The sequence below is a fragment of the Excalfactoria chinensis genome, chromosome 6 (genome assembly GCF_039878825.1).
Source record: "Excalfactoria chinensis isolate bCotChi1 chromosome 6, bCotChi1.hap2, whole genome shotgun sequence".
NCBI classification, from domain to species: Eukaryota; Metazoa; Chordata; class Aves; order Galliformes; family Phasianidae; genus Excalfactoria; species Excalfactoria chinensis.
The window spans coordinates 26689132-26707966 of record NC_092830.1 but is presented as its reverse complement, the minus strand read 5'-3'; the positions used below and the strand labels follow the sequence as shown (position 1 = coordinate 26707966).

Sequence of the window (18835 nt, the reverse complement as noted above, 5' to 3'; positions counted from 1 at the left end):
ACATTATAGAAGAAATAAGGTCAGACTGTGGGTGACACTCCAGAACACAGATGATGAACAAATTCCAATCTCACTCGAGACACGCTGTTAGGAAAGTCATCTGCTTCCTAACTCTATCCATTCGTTCCTTAAGCTGCAGAGTTCGTGTTTTTCACCCAGCCCAACAAGAATTGGGACTGGGACGTGAATACTCACAGCCTCCGCATCTACCCCTCACACCTCTGCTCAAAGTAAGCACACGAGCAGCTCCAAGCACACACAACACGATCTGCGCGTTTCCCATCCCTATTTACTATAGCAACCAGGAAGTTCCTCTGACAGCCCGTTCCCCCCGCACGGAACGTGCAGCACACCGGCTGTGTCCCGAGGTGAGCAGAACACTGCGGAGCAGTCGGCACGTTTAACGAGGGCAGGATTCTCACCGAAATATTTATGGCATGAGATCTGCGCGGCCACGGCCCCACGTTGCCTATTGCTCCGGATTTTGCTGTAGCATCGCGCCGGGCGCTCTGCCCCCCTCCCTACACGGCTTCACGTTACCTAGCAAAGCAGGCAGACTCCATGGCTCAGCAGAGCACAGGGAGTAGTTCAAACCAGCGTTCGTTCCACGCTGCGTCAACGCAATATAGAAATGAATGAATACTACGGAGCGGCTGACGGGAAGGAGACGCAAGGTGACCGCTTCCAAAGCCTCCGAGTTCCCCTTCGGCAACCTTCATCCCCTCTGGAAACTGGCACATATCACACACGCATCTCCTCCATTGCACCCCCAGCCCTCACCTTCCCCCTCGCAGCGCTCACCGTGCAGCGGCCCGCGGGTCACCTGGCCCCCCATAGCCGCCCCTTCAGGCACCGCCGGCGCTCATCGCTCCGCAGCCCCCGGCCCCGCTGCCCCTCGCCGGCTGCCTCCACCCACTCGCGGCCCTCCCGCACCGGCGCTGGGAGCTGTCACGTTTATTTACATAAGAAGGAGGAGACTTCGCGTCTTCCTGAAATAGCTGCCGACGCTTCGGGGATGCGGCGTTCCCCCACCCCCCCGCTGCCCCCAGCATCCCATACTGCGCTCCCAAAACCGGAGCCACGGAGGTGGCCCTGGTACCCGGCAGCGCTCTGAACAAAGCCCGAGGCGCTGCCAACTTCACTCACCGCGTTCAGAACTTATTTATAAACAGCCAACGGATTTGGGCATTGAAAACCACTTTGGGATCCCAGTGTGGAGTCTCGGAATGAATCGGAAGGGCAAAAATTAAAATTAAATAAAATAGGAGGAAAAAAAATTATTACCAGACATCACTGCACCAGAGTCTTCGAACGGCCTCTGCTGGTTAATTATTAGTTATTTAATAGCAAAGGAGTACTTGAAATGCAGACTGGTTCACCACGGACTGGAATAATAAAAACATTATCCCCATCAACTCCTTGGTGCGAGGTTTGCACGCTCAGCCCAGCGCCTACGCTGCAGCCCATTACCTCTGCTGGCAGAAAGCAACATCAGGAGCACGGAATGGGGGGTGCCAGGGCAGTGGGGAGATGCATATGGTCCTGCTCCCCTTCCCCCATGCAGGAGCTGGCTCTCTCCTCTCCGTCTCCAGCCCCACACGTGCACCACCTCCCTTGCATCTCTCCTGTCTGCTGCTCTAAGGGTACACGAGCACAGCAGGCACCATGCTGCCACAGCCGGCCATGGAGCATCCAAGCTGGCTTATTTAAAAGTAATTCATGCAGCTTATTGCTATGCTACATTCACTCCTCATTCTGCGAAGGAGCGGGACTCAAACTTGCACAGCCACAAACCCAGCTCTGCCTCCCACCCCTAACCACAGTGCTGGGCAAAGCCTGCCACCCCACTGCCTTCACTCTTCCAGTGGGGATAACGGGAAATTAGATTATTGCTTAGGATGGCTGGGTAAGAGAAGAAAAAAGAAAAAGAAAAAAAAAGAAAAAAAAGCAGTGCAAAAAAGCTCAAGCCATAGAAGCACGGTCAGGGTGTTTGCACTAACGCCGCGTGCGTGAGGAAAGCTGTGCCAAGCATTTCGAACCTGCCAGAGGAGCATCCCCAGCAGCAGCAAGCACCGCCAGCACCCGGCTCCCTCTGCCCCGCCGAGGAGACTCGCACCCGGAGCCAAGCAGCAGCGTTCCCTGGGATGAGCAGCTCTCAGCTCCTCCCTGCCCAAACTCACACTCTGCAGAGCTTACAGCAGCTTCTTGGCAGAAGACTTGGGTGGTGTTTTTTTTTCCCCTCTTTTTATTCTTCCCTCCTGGATGATGCTGCATTTACAGCAGCAGCGGTGCAGCACGAAGACTTGTCCCCAAGAGCACTGCAGCGTGGCCCATGCATCCCAGCTGGCACAGGGCAGCACCCGGGTCACACTGACCCAGTGCCTCACACTGACAGCAAAGTGAACGATGAGTACTGACACCTTAAACCGCTGCGTTTCACCCCAAGGAATTAAGATTTACTCCACTCTCCAACCCCAAATTTTCTCCCTTGCTTGCTCAGCTCTGCTTTCCATCCTTACCTTAATCTTGCTGCAGCTCTGTGAATAATTGAGTTTTTGGTTCACTGCCTCAACCAAGAGATTGCTAGGAAAAAAAAAAAAATCATTTTGTGTTGGCCCAAAACTGAATGCTTTGTGCGTCTCACTGAACATAATGTTTCTTTAACTCAAAAATGAAGCATTTTTAAGAGTTATTTTTACCACTTTTTTTTTTATTATTATTCAAGTTACGGTCACTGAAGCCAGCTCTGAAATAATGTCTTAAAAAAAAAAAAAAAAACATTAAGCATTTTGTTCTACATACACCAAAAGGAAAAATTTGAGCCATTATCATTTCAGATTATTTTAGTGTTTGTAACTTATTGACTTTATTTGTTTATATGGGATGAGGGGAGGGCAGGCTGCCAGAATGAGTCATCCTGCTTGGCAGAAAATTATAAACAATTTCAGTTGATTGAAAAATTGCCTTTTGCAAAAAAAATAAAATAAAATAAAAAATCAACCCACATAAAATAGCAGCTCTCCTCCCCAGCACCCCCATAGATCCAAGGCAGTGCAGTAGTCTGCCCCTTGTGTAATGCTAACTCCTCAAGGATTATTTGCCATACAGCAAAGCTTTCTCCAGCAGCCATTGGCAGCCTGATCCAATGTTTAGCAACCCTGCCCATGGCTGGAGCTCAATGATCTTTAAGGTCCCCTTCCAGCCTAAGCAATTCTATGATTCCGTACCTCATACTGGAACTTCTCTGATCTGGGCCTATCACACCTCCATCTCCCTTTCAGACTTTGCCCTTTTCCAAATTTCTCTTCATTCTTCCATGTTTCTAACTTTTCTCTAGATGTTGGGGGAGGCGGAACAAAACCAACTCTATCTACATCCCTGTTCCCACTTTACAGTTCTCCACATTGATAACCTCTAGGTCCCTTTTGGTTATTTTGCTGCTCTCACCAATATCAGCAAGACCTCCCATTGTAGCATCAAGTATTGAAATAATATATATCTTATCACCACTTGAGCTCCCTTCTGACAAATTATTGACAGAGATTAAGATGTGACCCAACAGAAACTCAGCTCCCAAATCCACTCCTGTTCATAAACAGCATCCAGCAAGTTAAGTCCAAGCAGCATCACTGATCCAAGCAAGAATCTACTGCAGAAGTGTGCTTTGAGGCAGTACCTGACCTTGCTAAATATATTTATTAACTAGAAGATTAGAATGCTGAGGCTGCAAAGGACGCAGTCATCAGGATGCTTCTTTGGACTGAAGCCTTGGATACTTCTGATTCAGCCTTGAGCAGACAGTGAGGCACCTCTCCCACAGTCCCAAGATACACCCGCAGCCCTGGGCACTAGGCAGTGTTTTGGGGTATGGAAAATGAGACAGATTCATTGCTTTCTCAACAGCAAGGCAGAAGCAGGCTGGCAGTCAGAAAGGAGGACACGAGGGACCCATCAGTGTTGTGATGTCTGATGTCCTATGCCTGTGTATGCAAAAAAACCCCAAAACAGTGGGCAGATGTGGCATTGAGAGACATGGTTTAGTGGCCATGATGGATGATCACCTAGTCCATCACTGGACTAGGTGATCTTTATGGTTTTTTTTCCAACCTTATTGGTTCTGTGAACTGCCATCTTCTTTTGCGCTCATCACTTTCCTCAGCCAGTCCCTCTCTTAATAGGATTTTATCTACTTTAAAGCATTTCCCCACAACATGGTCTGAATCTTCCCCAAAAATTACTGTAGAAAAAAGCAGGAAACTGTGGAAATCAAATCAGATGTTTTCCAGGGGCAGAGAACCTTCTCATTATGACTTTAGTGTTTAAGAAGCTGTCATCAATATTGCTACTACCACATGCCTTCAGCTTCACAGTAACAAATCAATTGACTGGAAGCTGCCCTTTCTCACTCAATACAGAATCTCTCAACAAGCAGCTAGAGACTGAGGGAGATGGGAGGATTCAGAGGACCATATTCTCAGGTCTTTTTTCAGCATAAGCTTCAGACTGCTGCTACAGCAGAGAGCTCACGTACAGAAATCAGGCTTCCTTCAGAAACCTCAGCCACTGTAACTCAAGGAAAACTAATGCTCTCAACAGCAAGGCATCCAAGAGAAAACATCTCACCGGCAAACATTAATGCACAAAGAACAGTGACTAGAGCTGGGATATCTTACATTCTAATCAATCTTTTAACTAGAATTTATTGCTATTAGTAGAGAGGTCTTAGAAAGCAGAGATGCATCTTCAGGCTATTCTTTGTGTGAAACACAATGATAAAGATACCAACCTAGCAAAAGAAATGCTGATTAGCTGATGCTTACACACAGCCATCTGAGAATGCAATGAGTTACGTAATTAAAGTATTACTCTGGATGAAAACCCCAATCTCGATACTCAAGTCAAAGGAAATTCAAAATCCTAGCTGAAATCCTTAAAAATCAAGACTACCATTTCTAAATCCAGCACCATGACCACTAACCTGGGTGCTTGGGTACCCCAGGGCAGATTGCTGCAGCACAGCAGGATGGACAATTTAGGGGCAGGAAAGCCTGTAGACAGAGCATCTCCCTCATACTTGCTCTCAGTGTAAGTAAGACATCAGTGCCATTTGCTTTGGTGACAGGAACCACAGCGGCACAGCAGTAAAGGCTGTCACTCAGGAAGGCAATGAAGACATCAGTGAGGTATCTGAGGGGATGTCCAGGATGTGGGCTGGCTCAGTGAAGGAGACACAGCAACAGGAGCGCTCAGCTGAGCCCTGCCTGCTCAGTGCTTTATCTCAGTCCCTGTGCAACCACCTACAGGAGCAGCAGAAGGGAAGACTGCTAGCAAGAAGCACAGGGCAGAGCAGCAAGAAGGATTTCCAAGGCAAGGAACTGAGCAAAACCCAGACTTGCTTGCACAGCATCTTTCCATCAGCATGCAAATGCTCTTAAGTCCCCACTGGATGCAGTTTTTCTCTTCAAGGGCAGAAGCGTTCCCCTCCTTACATAGTTTTGAGCTACCAAAGATAATGTCATACAGAAATTCTGACAGAATAACACCTGGTAGCAGAGGCTGGAAATGTTAAAATTCTATGTAAGACAATTTGCCATAAAGCACCATGTTGGGCTAAGCAGCATTTCTGAGCAGAACTTCTAGACAGTATAAAAAAGCTGTGTGAGCTCCAGGGCAACATCACCTGGAACCCACCAAAAGCCTGCACTGAGGGAAAACATCACAGCGTACGTGACAGTGACTGCATTTGCAAATGTCCTCATGTCTACTTACATGAGAAATGAACATTAACACAACAGTTCACAATGAGAGCATGAGGCTCTCTCTTCATGCACAATGCTTTTACAAGAGCATTTTAGACCTATCAAGATGTAATGAAATAAGATAAAGCAAGCACCTCACCAGGAGAAAAGCACTGATCTAAGAAAGCAAAGAGATATTGGTTTCATACCATTCACCTAATGAAATTGACATTTGCTTTAAGATCAAGTGCAAGAAACCTGTTTTCTTTTAGTTAAAAATCTTTGCTTGACGGTAGAACCAGAGTCCCACTTGAATATCCTCCTTTTGACTCTGCCTGCAGGCAGCATAATGACAGCAAAGCAGGACTGAGAAGTGTTATTTCAGGCTCAGCTTTATGGCTATTAAACATTTGGAAACCCAGAGCAGCATCATTCCATGTGACATAGCACTGTAATAGCTTAGTGAAAAAAACAGTATTGCTCCACTCAGATCTACAGAGAACACTCGTGCAGTATACATATACACACACACACACCTTTGTATTATATAAAATAGCTCATTCATACTTTATTACAGACAACAGCCAAACCCTACACTGAAAAATGAAATTACCAGCAAAAGTCACAGCGCTTTTATGGGGCACGTTGAGCAAACAACACATTTGTTTTCACAACACACCTGGAAGAAGTGCTGCCTCTTTCCAAGCTAGAAAAGCATGTTCTGATCTTTACATATTGTAAAGAAATCAGAAAGCAGCAGGGTGCAAATGAAGGTTAGACTGACTGTTCCCACGCAGCACGTGCTCACCTTTGAGAGCTCGACTTTCTAACTGCGATAACATTCCCTCAGCATCAAGGTGTAATTCCTAAAGATTTTTCTTAGCAAACACGGTGACAGGAGAGAATAACCTCAGTGTTTTATGTCCCACCCTTTCTGAAAAAAACCCTCTCACTTGCACGCACGGGGATTTGTGACCAAGCCAAAGCGCCATATGTTTGTGATGTAAATATTAGCCTAGCAGAGAAACACCTTTTTATTACCCGAAGTCCCTACCCTGTCAAAAGTCCTTCAGAAAGGGCGATGAAGGGCAGCAGGTCCCAAAGAAGCTATGCGGGCTGGCCAGACAGGGCCAGCTACAACATATGTCCACGAACCAACATCCCCACCACACATCCCAGGCTCTAAGTCTCCGGCTCTGAAAGGCCCCTGGAGTCACAGGGGAGAGCCCTGGATCCTCTCACAGGACAGCCTCTGTTCTTACCAGAACCTCCCCATCCCTGCTGCAGGGCTATCCCATATGAAGTGGGATTTATTTTCAAACCTTGCCCTTACAGGGCTGTTTTTTCAAATTTTTGCAGTAGATTACAAGAAACAAAAGGAGCTGAAGGTCAAACACTCCAAGGGCAAAATACATGGCAAGGGTCAATCTACAAGGGCCAGGCAACATGAATCTTGCAGGTTTAAACAGCAAGCAAGTCACATAATGCCTTACATGTGCATTGGCCTTTCTTTCTCTCCATGTTCACCTTCTGCTCACCTCTTCTCTGCTCTCCTCCCTCACCTGAAGATGCTGTCCAGTATCTCCCCATCCTATTCTCATCATAGATCTTAACGTTTCATTTGAAATTTATCCTTACTCCCCTTTTCATTTGAAAAACTGAAAAAAGGAGTTAAATCACATTTCACATGTAATTCAATCTCACGAGTACCACAAAAGATCACAAACCAGATGCAGTAGACTGGGGGAAGGTAGCTATTATTGGAATGAGAAATGAGATTTGGTTTTCAGCTCAGGAAAATGGGATTCTGTCAGGACGAAATCAGAGCCTTAGCTTCATAAAATTCCCCTTTCTTTAAAACCTAATTCAAAGCACAAAGCAGATTAACTTAAAATGTAAAACACTCTACTAAAGTAGAGCAATGGTCACGTTCCCATTCAGTCACTTCTCCCTCCATCCATCATCCCCATTTCCAGCAGTAGGCACTGAAGTTAGTAGGATGCAAGCTTCATAAAATTGCCAAATGCAGAAAAACATCTGTATGCTTTAGGATCAAAAACATGCTAATATATTCATCACTACAACTTCTAGACTGAGTGTCTCTGACCTACCACAGATTCTTCCGACCTGCTGCAAACTTTTGCAAACCAAAACACTCTGACTGCCATTACTTTCTCTTCCTCCCATGCACCATGCCTCCAGTCCAAAGGTCTTTTCCACTTCTTTCCTCCCTCCCCCGTTCTTTGTCTCAGCATCCTCTTCTGTGCCGCCCACACAGTTGGAGAGCAGAGAACAGACCAATCTGGCAAGCTCAAATAACAAAAAAAAAAAAAAAAAAACAAGGAAAGAAAAATAAGTTGTTTTCTGGCCTAGAAGGCTACTCTTCTCAGTATTTTTATCTGGAGGGAGCCGTCAAATCTCTTTTCCTTTTACCAGGAACCAAATGGAATGGCAGTGGCTCCCAAGGTCTCATTCTCAGAGATCAGCCCAAAGACAAACAATGGGGGAAGGCTGGCATTTCTCCCTGACACACAGGCACCTTTGAACAAGAACATTACGCTTATTTTTCATTGTGCCTCCTTCCAACACCGAGCAGCAGTTTTAAATATCCGTTTTTACAAGGTGGGGTTTGATTAGTCAGTTTGCTTTTCTTGAAAAGGGCTGAGGACAAACTCTGCTGCCTGGAGGCTCGTAACCCAACCAGACATTTATGGGCACTTTGGGGAACACTGGGCTGGGCACATGGCACAAGGTGGAAGGGTCTAGAAGGACACTCGCCTCCACTTGCAGCCCTGAAACCACACTGGCAGACTCAACCCAGTGCAGTCCCAATCTTGCAGTCTCATCAGCATATGCAAAAATCCACTCCGACATGAAGCATCTAATGACACTAATGGCACACAACACAGCAATACAGTCCAGGCATGTGGAAATAATCACAGGCCCAGAACCCAGGATGACTGATTTCTTCCCATTCAACATATGTTTTACTTAGATGTCTGCATCTTCCCACCCTTCTCTAAGTCTTCCAAACTCATGATTTTGGTGGAGCACAAGAAAATTTCTTTAATACGAGAGCGTTATAGGTTAAATCATACCTATCTGAGAAAGGAAAAATGGATAGCCTACAGTATAAACGAGAGATTTTATGAAATTCACATATTCTTAGTAATAGCCAGAGCCTGACCCCAGTTCAGTTGGTCACAGAACAGACAAAATGCATCTGAAATCTGTTCAGCCTGAGGCTTTAAAAATAATATTTGTGATTTCTACATGAAATCAGAACAGTTTCAGTGAAGGCATAAATATTGTTTATTAGGAACGCAGCATATATTCCACAGGGTTCAAAAACTCTACAGCTATTCTACATAGCTATTAGTTTTCTTAAGGTGACCTGGAAGCCATACCCCAGGCTAATAAAAATCAACAGTGAACTCAACACTTACACCATCAGTACAAGCACAGCTTTTCACCCACCCTATCAAATCATCTTAACTGAGCTGTTCTTATGTTCCATGGGTGCTGTACCTGCAAAAGAGTATTTTACCTGCACAGTTATATGTCAGCTATGATGATTTTTGTTGCTTTGTGTCTTTTTGTAGGCACAAAGACCAAACGCTGTTCAAAGACTCTATCAACAGTTAAAGCAAGAGGTTCCATACAGTCTTTCGCTACGCTCACACCAAGTGAGACTGCTCTGCTGGAATTAGATATTCTTGTGCCTCTTTGGATTATCAGCCATGCTCTTAGTCAAGTTTTTGTCCTGTCAAGGTGCAAGCGAACACTTTCTCATCTCTTTCCACCTTGTAGCTAATTCCAGTATTTCTGGTGGCAACAGCATGTCCTTGTCCATAGAAGACTCTTGCTCTTCCCACAGGAATCCCAACCTGACTCATTACTCAGCCTTAATCTCCAAGAAGCAGACATGGACAGTTGGTGCTCAGTGCTCCCCTCCTTCAACTGGATACTTACCAAGTTACATCATGAGTCATTCCTGATTCATGTGCAGTTTCTAAGACATTTCCAAGATATCAGTTGACGTCTGGTGATGGGTCTCTCTCCTCCACTTTAGAGACTATTTCCCCTACTCAACTGAGTGCTTTTGGAGGATGGGAGAGGAGAACATCACCCATAAAAGTAGAGCAGTTTATGAGTACAATTCTTTTTCTGACCTTCTAGATCAAGATAGGAACATTAGACATGGGGCATGAAAAGATTACTATCTCCACGCATGCAGTGTTAAAAGGACAGATCTATGCATTACATGGATTTTATTTCATGTAACAAGCCTTCCAACAGTTAGAAGTCTCTTCAAGATCCACATATTATGAATTTATTTTCCCAGATTGCAGTTTTTCCTTCAAACAAATCCTGATACCACTGACCAAGACAGAAGTTTATTTAACAGAATAGCTAAGAGATTTGAGCAAGTCGTGAAACAGCAACCCCAGTGATTCCCCCATGAATGAGCTGCTTCATGCTTTTCTTGAGAATAGCATGAAGGACAGCCTGTCTCCTGCATGAGCAGAGACCAAAGTCTCCTTTCTGTTCACTTCTGTAACTTGTATCCCACAAACCCTACTGCACATCGCTGCTTTTCAGGTCTGCAGAACACCAGAAAGTCTGATCTCAAACCACAAGCAACACAAAAGCATCTTCTTCAGTACCTTGTTTAACCTTCTAGTCATAAGTTCTCTGGTGACTGGGTTTCTGGTTAAGCCTGCGGTCTGGACCCAAATTTGTCTGAATTTAGACAACTTGAGTTGAGGAAGGCGATTTGGAAGACACTGACATTTTAGTGGGATAGTTGTGCACAGACAAAAATATTTAAAGGAGATGAGCACAAAAAAAGAGGAAAGACATTTTTACTGGCTCGTGGAAATGAAACATATGCAGGACTTAATCTGCCACCAGTGAAATCAATGAGAATTTTGCCAGTGAAGCAAAACAAAAGAAGACATGGAAACAACATCTGACAACTGCTATGTTAGACCCATACAAATTGCTGCAGTTAATAGCCTGTGAGCTGAGTAAATGCACCATAGGCAACAGTTGATTTTAAACCTCCATTTTCTAGTATGTGTGCCACGATCTTGAGAGTTTTGAAACTTTGTAAAAGCTGTTTCTGCTGAGTCATATTTAGAGAGATTTTCTATTTGGATAGTCATATTAAATACAAAACAAATAACATGAAAGGAAGAAAGTTAAAAATACAACATATTAAGGTGTAAGAACAGAATTTTGATAAAAGCTGTAGTAAATAATGTATTGCTCAAGAAGACCTCATAAACTTCAGTTCTCTGAATGTAAAGGAAAAATATTTCTGCAAATTGTAAAGTTTTGGGAACTGATTATGTAAACCTCTGAGACCTCATCTGGTATAAATCAGAGCATCTGGCTCTGTACATTGAAGATTATAATGAGATGGTCAGAATTGACAGCATGGTACTGAGGAATTAATCTCTCTGCACACACAACATATAAAAGATGATAAGAAGGCAGAACAGCCAAACAGCACTTGGAGTATCACGTCAGCACCCGGGGGCTCTCAGTGAATTGGTCATTCCAGCAGCAGATGCACACTCAAGAGACAGAAAAATGGCATAAAGAACTACACAAAGAAACCTACACAGCAGCCCATCCACTGATGCTAAGATCCCCCAGCCAGGAGGAGGTAGATAAGCTTTAAAACACAGAAAGTGTTTTCCAGGATTCTCATAGTAAAGACATATCAACAGAAAAGAATAGACAGAATGGTGTGCCATCTCCCCCCACCACGTCCCAGATGCTGCCAGTGACATGCCACCTGATGGCCTTATCTACACCACCACCGCTCACAGCTCCATCACAGCAGGGTCCCTGCAGAGTCACAAAGACTGAATGGGCCATGAAAGCCCATTTATGTAATTACATTGCTAATTTCTCCACACCTGAACAATTAAAATCCCCGTCTGGCTGTCGGATCTGTGCTGCTGCCCACTTGCTGGCCTTGCAGATGTCCCTAACACAGATGGACGGAGGTTTTCGAGGCCACAGGTTCCTCAGCCGCATCGTCGCCCATTAACCCCGGACAATTAGTACGTGCTAAATAGCAGAGCAGCACCAAGCTGCTGCAGCTAGATCAGGGCTAGCATTTCAGGGCACACAAATCTGTTTTGAATCCCCTTTCCAGGAACCACATGGATTATGGTTGTTCCCGCATTGTATAACCCTCAGAAAGCAACAGTTTCCAATATCATCATTTTCTAAATATTACCTGCATGGCAGATGTTTTGCATGCACACAGTCCCTCAGGCCTCTGCCATCTGTTTCTTACCTAATAAGTCAGGTGTTTGGGGTGTTTTTTATTCAAAGGAATAGAACACAGAGGTTTCTTCAAAATTATAAAATGCGGAGGCTTATTCCTCTATTTGCTCTACACGTTCTTTCTCAGTACAAAGCAGTTCCAATTTCTGAAAACATTTCTGAAGCATTAAGCATAATGATTGCCCTTTAGTCATGTGTTTTTTCAAGGGAGTGGACTGGCAGCAGGCACGATGCAGCCTGACACCACTTGGTTTTCTTTATTTTCCCCTTTTTAAATAAGAGAAAAGTAATACAAAGAGAGACCACAGAGATAGAGAGCCTGTTCATCAGGTGAGATGCAGAAAAGTGGGAATGTTGAGTGAATGCTGACAGCTGAACATGGCCAGCAAGAGCCAGGGACATCACAGATAGGCTGGACCCCGAGTCCTCTGAGGAGCTGGGACTTCCATCCCTAATCAGATGCGGGTCAGAGCTCAGATGAGATGGGAGAAATTACCAGTGCCAGACCCACAGAATTAAGACCGCAGTGCTCAGAAACTGTCTCCTGTTCTGCCCCTCTTCCCACAGTGAAACAGGGTATTGCCAAGCAGCAAATATTTTAATAGACCATCACTGGTGATGGACCAGCTGTAATATTTGGAAAATGTCAGCCCTGGAGAATTGGCAATCATGACAAGTCTCTCATGGTTCAAGTTCTGCATCTTTTCTGATTGACTGTGCACAGAAAGCTTCTCTGATGAAGAAAACTGTTGCTATTTCCTCACATTCAGATAGTTTTTCTTTATAATATCTTTTAGAATGTCATGTTATATTTATTTTAAAGATAAAAGACACAGAACTAAGTGGTATGAATCCCTCCTCTCATTTATCCAATCTTTACAGCACTGCCATGACACCCCAGTTCTCCATCAATCTGACCTCAGCAAATAGCTTTGTAATGTTCTGATAAACACCAGTGGTAAACATAAACCCAGCATATGTTTTATTCAAGATTGATAAATGCTCAGACAAGCGAGACCAAACTAATCGGAATGTACCCATCCCAAGATAGAGAGCTACAATCACTCAACCAATAAATAGAAACCCTACCAATGAAGGGATCTGTTACAGGCTAAGGAGGTAAGTGAACAATAATTCATGATTAAAAGGTCAAAAGCAATTGATGGCGGAGCAGCCACCAAGTTTCAGATATAAATACAAACATCTCAGGTTCACTGCAGGCAACGAAGGAACAGGACAGCTCCAGCTGTTTATTGCATGTAGGGCATCCATTTGGAGCGGTCCATGGAGACCCTTCCTATGGTTCTGCTGTCCTGGGCTTCTCCCCTCTCAGTAAAGATCCTATTTCAACAGTGAATTTTCCTGCCTGTGATGTTAAAATGGAACTGGATCAAAAGCAAAACCTCTTTTCCCTGAGGTCACCCACACAGCAAAGTCAGTATACACAATCTTCAGCATCCAGAGGGACTCTGGAGGATGACTGTCAACAGCAATGAAATCTAAGGAAAAACACAGCTGCAGCCCTTGCTGAAGTTCAGTCCACAGAAGTTAATACATCCACAACAGCACCAGCTCAAACAGCACCTCACTCATTTCACTGTGCTTTCCTCATCACTTGTTGGCAAAATACAACTGATGCACTTAGTTACCTCAAGACTTTGAACTAAAGGTCTCCTAGAGGGCAGGAGAAGAATCAGATGGAGATCAAGATCAAGAATGACCATCAAGGTCATTTATTGCTCCTCACATGAGGCAGCATTCCCTCATGGGCCCACCTTTCTCCCATCCTCAGAACAGCCTCTGCTCACTTCACTGTGGCTCCGAGAATGGGACAAAGATACACAAAGTCATTCCTAACACTGCTCTGTCCCAATGGGATCTGAGGCAAAGCCCTGGAGATAAATGTTCTGTCCTCCGAACATGAGGACAGGTAGCATTGGGGTGGCAACTACTGACATAGTTCTTGCTGTTCTTTACATGTTCTCTCTTCCCTGGAGTCAACAGTCACAATCCTGTTTGTAGAGAAGAGCTCTGTTTGCTAAGGGTGGGAGCAAGCTGCACTGGTCTATGCCACAGTTTGCTCTGAGCTCGTAGGCAGCACTCTGTCACAGCTCAATAAATAACAGCAATAGATACTTCAGTCACTGATAAATAAAGGAAGATTGCTGTAACTGCACTAGAACTTCTCCCAGGGGCACAGGTCTGCCAGGGGTGCTTGAGAGGGCAATACAAGTTGTTGTTTATAGTTGTTGTTTCTGTAATTACTTCGGCAATGGTGTTGTGACGACTCGTCATTTTCTGTGCCACATCCCTAGGAAGTTCATTTAAAAAATCCCAAGTAGCATGACTTCTCAAAGAGAAAAGCATTTGGTCAGAGAGTGCTGACCAAAGGGAAATCATGCATGGGATATACAGAGAGCCCAGAGCAAGGAAGGGGAAAAGTTATCCCAAAGCCCCCATAATCCTTGCGTTAGGCCAGGGATGCAGGGAGCTCCCAAAATACTGGGTGAAAGGGTGTGTTTTCTGTGGGAACAGAAGTACAAAAATAACCACTGTACATGCATTGCGCTTGGTCTACAGAGGCAAAAATGTGCAACTCTCTGGTATGTAAACATAAAGATCAAGTAGGCATTAGGGTGATTAACACCCTTCCTTTCACTGTTAACATTACAGCAATCTGACACCTCAGACTTCTGGAAGGAGCCCGAGACAGCAAGCTGACACTGCACAGCCGGCCAAGCAGTGGGGAGCATCTGTAAGCAAAGACTACAGGAAACCCCATTACCTAAGCACACCTGCCCTACTTCTGCATCTAGAACAGACACAGGCTGTCCTCTGAACTACTCCTTTCATATACTTCTATAGGAAAGAAGAAAATTTGCCAGAGAGAAAAACAGTGATGTGTTTTGTTAGATCCCACAAATGCTAGATGTTTTATAGCTTAAGAGACCATGATACACAGTACCATATAAATATATACACACTTCTGCCAAAAGTTTATCAGGACAGAAATCTGCAGCTACAGCACTGCATGATGTATGGCTTTGTTTTAGCTTTGTCCTAAACCTGTTCACTATTACTTACATCTGCCTTGAGCCAAGCTGGGCTGCTGAATTAAAATTCACCAAAATGTGTAATATATCAATCCAGGAAGAATGTAAGTGAATGGACTGTCAGTGCTGTGATTACACCCTTAGCCACCTTATTCATCTGCCAAAACCTCTGTTGCAATATGCACCTACATGATTTTTTCCCCCATGTCATTTCAATCCTCCAAAGCCCACAAGATACCTGCACATCCACCAGGTGAGATGTCCTTCAACAGAACATAAGTAAAGTCTTCAAAGAGATGCTACTAATATGCTGTAAAACACCAAAGTTGGGATAATGAAGAGCATCCTTGATCTTCCTAAAGTCCTTCAGCAGTCTGGACAGTACAAAATGGCTTCATTTGATTTCCAGCAGATTTTAAGCTTTATGTAGTAAAAGCCTTATGGAATATGAAATTTGGTCACAGTTGGTTTTTCTGCTGGAACGACCTCAGCAATCATCAAGTCTGTTCATAACGAGAATAATCAAAGGGAATTCAAGTAGTGTTTAACGTTTAAAGAAGAACCTGGTGTACCCATTGGATTTGGGAGTTCAATAAGTATTAACAAAAAAAGTTGCAGAGCATTCTACTTAAAAATCCTTCTTCCTCCCATGCCATTTCATTTCAGCTCTTACTGTGTCCCGTACCAGTAGCCTCTCCTGAGCAGAAAGAAAAAAGGAAAACCTAACAGAACCTGAAAGACCTGATGGTTACATGTCAAAGAGCAGAATAAAATCCTATCCTGACACAATAGGATGGCCAGCCCTTCTGCTGGCTGTCTTTAACACAAGCAGCCTGCTGGGATGTCTAGCAGCAATATGTATCATCAGCCTTCACTCTGCTTTAGACTAACCAACCTTTCAGGAATTTTTATCACCTCACTTCAGCAACAGCAGCGTGCTCAAATTGTCATCAGCCTTCAATTACTTCCCATTTCAGAATTAGGAAAAAAAAAACACTCCCAGTGCTGCCGCAGACAACAAGCAAGAGATGGGCTCTCTCTCAGAATGGATGCACCATTCCCTTGATATATGCTAATCCGAGGATTTCTAAAGTTGCCTATTAAGTCAAGTGTGACTCAAGACTGTTCTGTGGCATTATTCCATTAAACCAGAAAACACCATCTCAAATCAGATGAGGGCACCCTCCATTTTAGAGATGACATGCCCACTTTAACAAAAGGATCCCATTAAGCTGCTGCTCCCAAGCCTACACAACAGCTACATGCTGGAGTGAACATGGAAGGGGAACACTCTTTTGTACCATTATACAAATGTCTGTTAACAATAGCTAAAAAAGGCTGAGAATTTAAATGACGTAGAATCTAAGTGAATTCACTGGCAATACTTACAAAAAAGAAATTTAATAGGTAGCCTGAAGATATGCAGAGACCAAAAAGTGCATTCAAGATGTTGCATCTGATGTTGCTGTCTATTTATGTCAGAGCAATTTCCAACTCAAAATACTGAAGAAAATGGTCTTCCCCAGGGAACAGATGTTTGAACGCAGTGATGGGGATCAACTTAAAAACAGAAACAACTGAAATGTTGTCGTTATTTTGAGGCTTCATCCACCTCTAGCAGAGATAAACTGTGATTCACAGAAAGGAGATGACTTCATCAGAGACAAGGATGAAAATTCCTCTTTTCCCCATTATTGGAAGGGTGGAATTTCAGAGACTGTCTTTCCCAGGGTGACACTGCCAGCTGCATGCAGACGATAAAGTCTCTCCAACTCTTCTGAACAAAAACTATTTTTCTCTTATATGTGGTTCCAAATTATGTTTGCAAGTGCTTCCTTACTTCCTAACATAACAGTGAGCGAGACAGCTTGCGCGAATAACTCGAGAAAACAAAAGACAACATTGTGGGTTCACTGCATGCTGCAACATATGAAGATCTTGCACTTTTTCTTTTTTAGACACATTTACTGCCTTTGCATCTCAAAGTAAGTTATTTGCTATTTACATTTCAGCAACATCTTGGAGATCAAATTAGGCTGAAGGCATCATCTTGCCAGGCTCTGCACAGTCACTGGTAGGCAGTCTCCATCCCTTAGGGACCATCACCGCATTACAGGACAATGCTGGCCCAGGCAACCCAGCCCCTCCTAGAGCACCCACCAAAATTCTTAAGCTATGCAATGGTTTACTGCCACTGTGTGTAAAGCAATGTCTTAGTTTACACTGTACAAACAGCTTTATTTATCCAATGCAAGATAACAATATAAAGACTGTGGCAGCTTAGCAACTGCACTTCAACAGAAGATAGCTTCAGAAGTAAATTAATAATTGTGGTTTTAAGAACTATTTTCCTTTCCACATTTGTGATCTAGCTCTTAGCAAGATCAGAAACCATGACTCAAAAGAGCTGAGATCTATTTCCAGCTCTGGCAATGGTTTTCTGACCTTGAGTGTCTGTCTGTTTCTAGTTGCTAAATTTACAAAATAGAGATGATAAATTTTCTCCGCTTTGGACAAATTTGGAGATCTTCAAATGACAAGTGCTATATAAAAGAGTATAAGTTTCTGCCAGCATACTAATTAACAGATGACCTCTTAGGCAGCAAAGCAGCAGCCAGAGTAAAGCAATGTTGAAGCAAATCATAATCCCTCTTCAACCAAGAACAAAGGAGAACTTATAGATGAAGTCAAAGAGCCCTGGACTCTTAGGAAAGAACTTTATCTATTCCAGCTTTTTTTACCTAGAAGTCTTGGGGACTGGAGGTCCATCAGTAAATAGTTTGTTGAGAGGTACTGATGGCTACTGTGCTGTTACTGATGTTCTGGCTGAGCGCAGCCCTCGTATTTTCTCTGCTGTCATTCTAAAATTAAGACAGCAGCTAGTTTGCCAGTAAGTTGTCTCTGCAACCAAGTCGTCATGGCCTTTCCAACAATACTGATTTAATTGCTGTGTCTATAGCAGAACATAAACGAAAGGGGACTGTAAACTGAAACTGGACACAAGGCTTTAAATTACATGTAAATTCTTACCAAGGTTATAAAAGGGCCACTTAAATATGAAACAGAGATAGTGAACAAATCCTGGAATAAGCTTTTAAAGAGAAAGGAATTCAGGCCAAATGGAAACACGCTAAGTATAATTTATAATGAGCAATGTGTAAAAAGCTATCCAAATCATGGAGCTCAAAATGAGAATAAACAGTCATCTTCCAATAGGGACAAGTACAGATAAGCTAAGTATCTGCTAAAAGGCTGAACTCTGAGTAACCCTTGTAGGATCAGTTAGTAACACCCAAAGTCACCACCATGTTTCAGTAATGGCTGAAACAGCCCGTAGCAAAAATAGAGTGTACCTCATTATGGCTAACCTGGAATTCAGTACCTGTCATCACGTACGACAGAAAATGATTGTTGCTGTGCAATACATTATGTAAGAGACACACGAACTGCTTCTCGTTCACAGTGAGCACAGCTGATCTTGCAAGATAACCAGTTTTCCCAACAAGATGGAAAATTGCCTGTAGCCACTGAAATACCACAATAAAGAAGAAAACAAAAAAGCTGAGCCTCATGTTGATGAGTACACATCACAAGTACATGATGAGCACGCCTCGTGTACTCATCCCCACCATGATCTGCACAGGCAGTAGAGAAGTTCAGTATGATCATTCCAAAACATGGGATGCATTAGATGTTAATATCTTCAAGTGCTGCCCAAACAGAAGACAATAGAGAATA

The 18835-nt window shown here is 43.7% G+C and overlaps 1 protein-coding gene across 7 annotated transcripts in view; it reads right to left on the bottom strand.

The window, feature by feature from the left end:
- Positions 1-18835, bottom strand: part of NEURL1 (neuralized E3 ubiquitin protein ligase 1) — a 140934-nt gene that overhangs the window by 81699 nt on the left and 40400 nt on the right. The window contains exons 1-2 of one of the 7 annotated variants that reach the window (XM_072340414.1): positions 2040-2102; positions 1285-1385 (exon numbers count right to left, since the gene is read on the bottom strand). The exons of 3 other annotated variants lie outside the window; for them this stretch is intronic. In XM_072340414.1, the coding sequence (XP_072196515.1) occupies positions 1285-1291 (7 nt within the window). In that variant the 5' untranslated portion in view covers positions 1292-1385; positions 2040-2102. Of the gene's footprint in view, positions 1-780; positions 939-1284; positions 1386-2039; positions 2103-2519; positions 2584-18835 lie in introns of those variants that run through there. 3 more of the 7 variants (XM_072340415.1, XM_072340413.1, XM_072340412.1) reach the window with 3 other exon arrangements.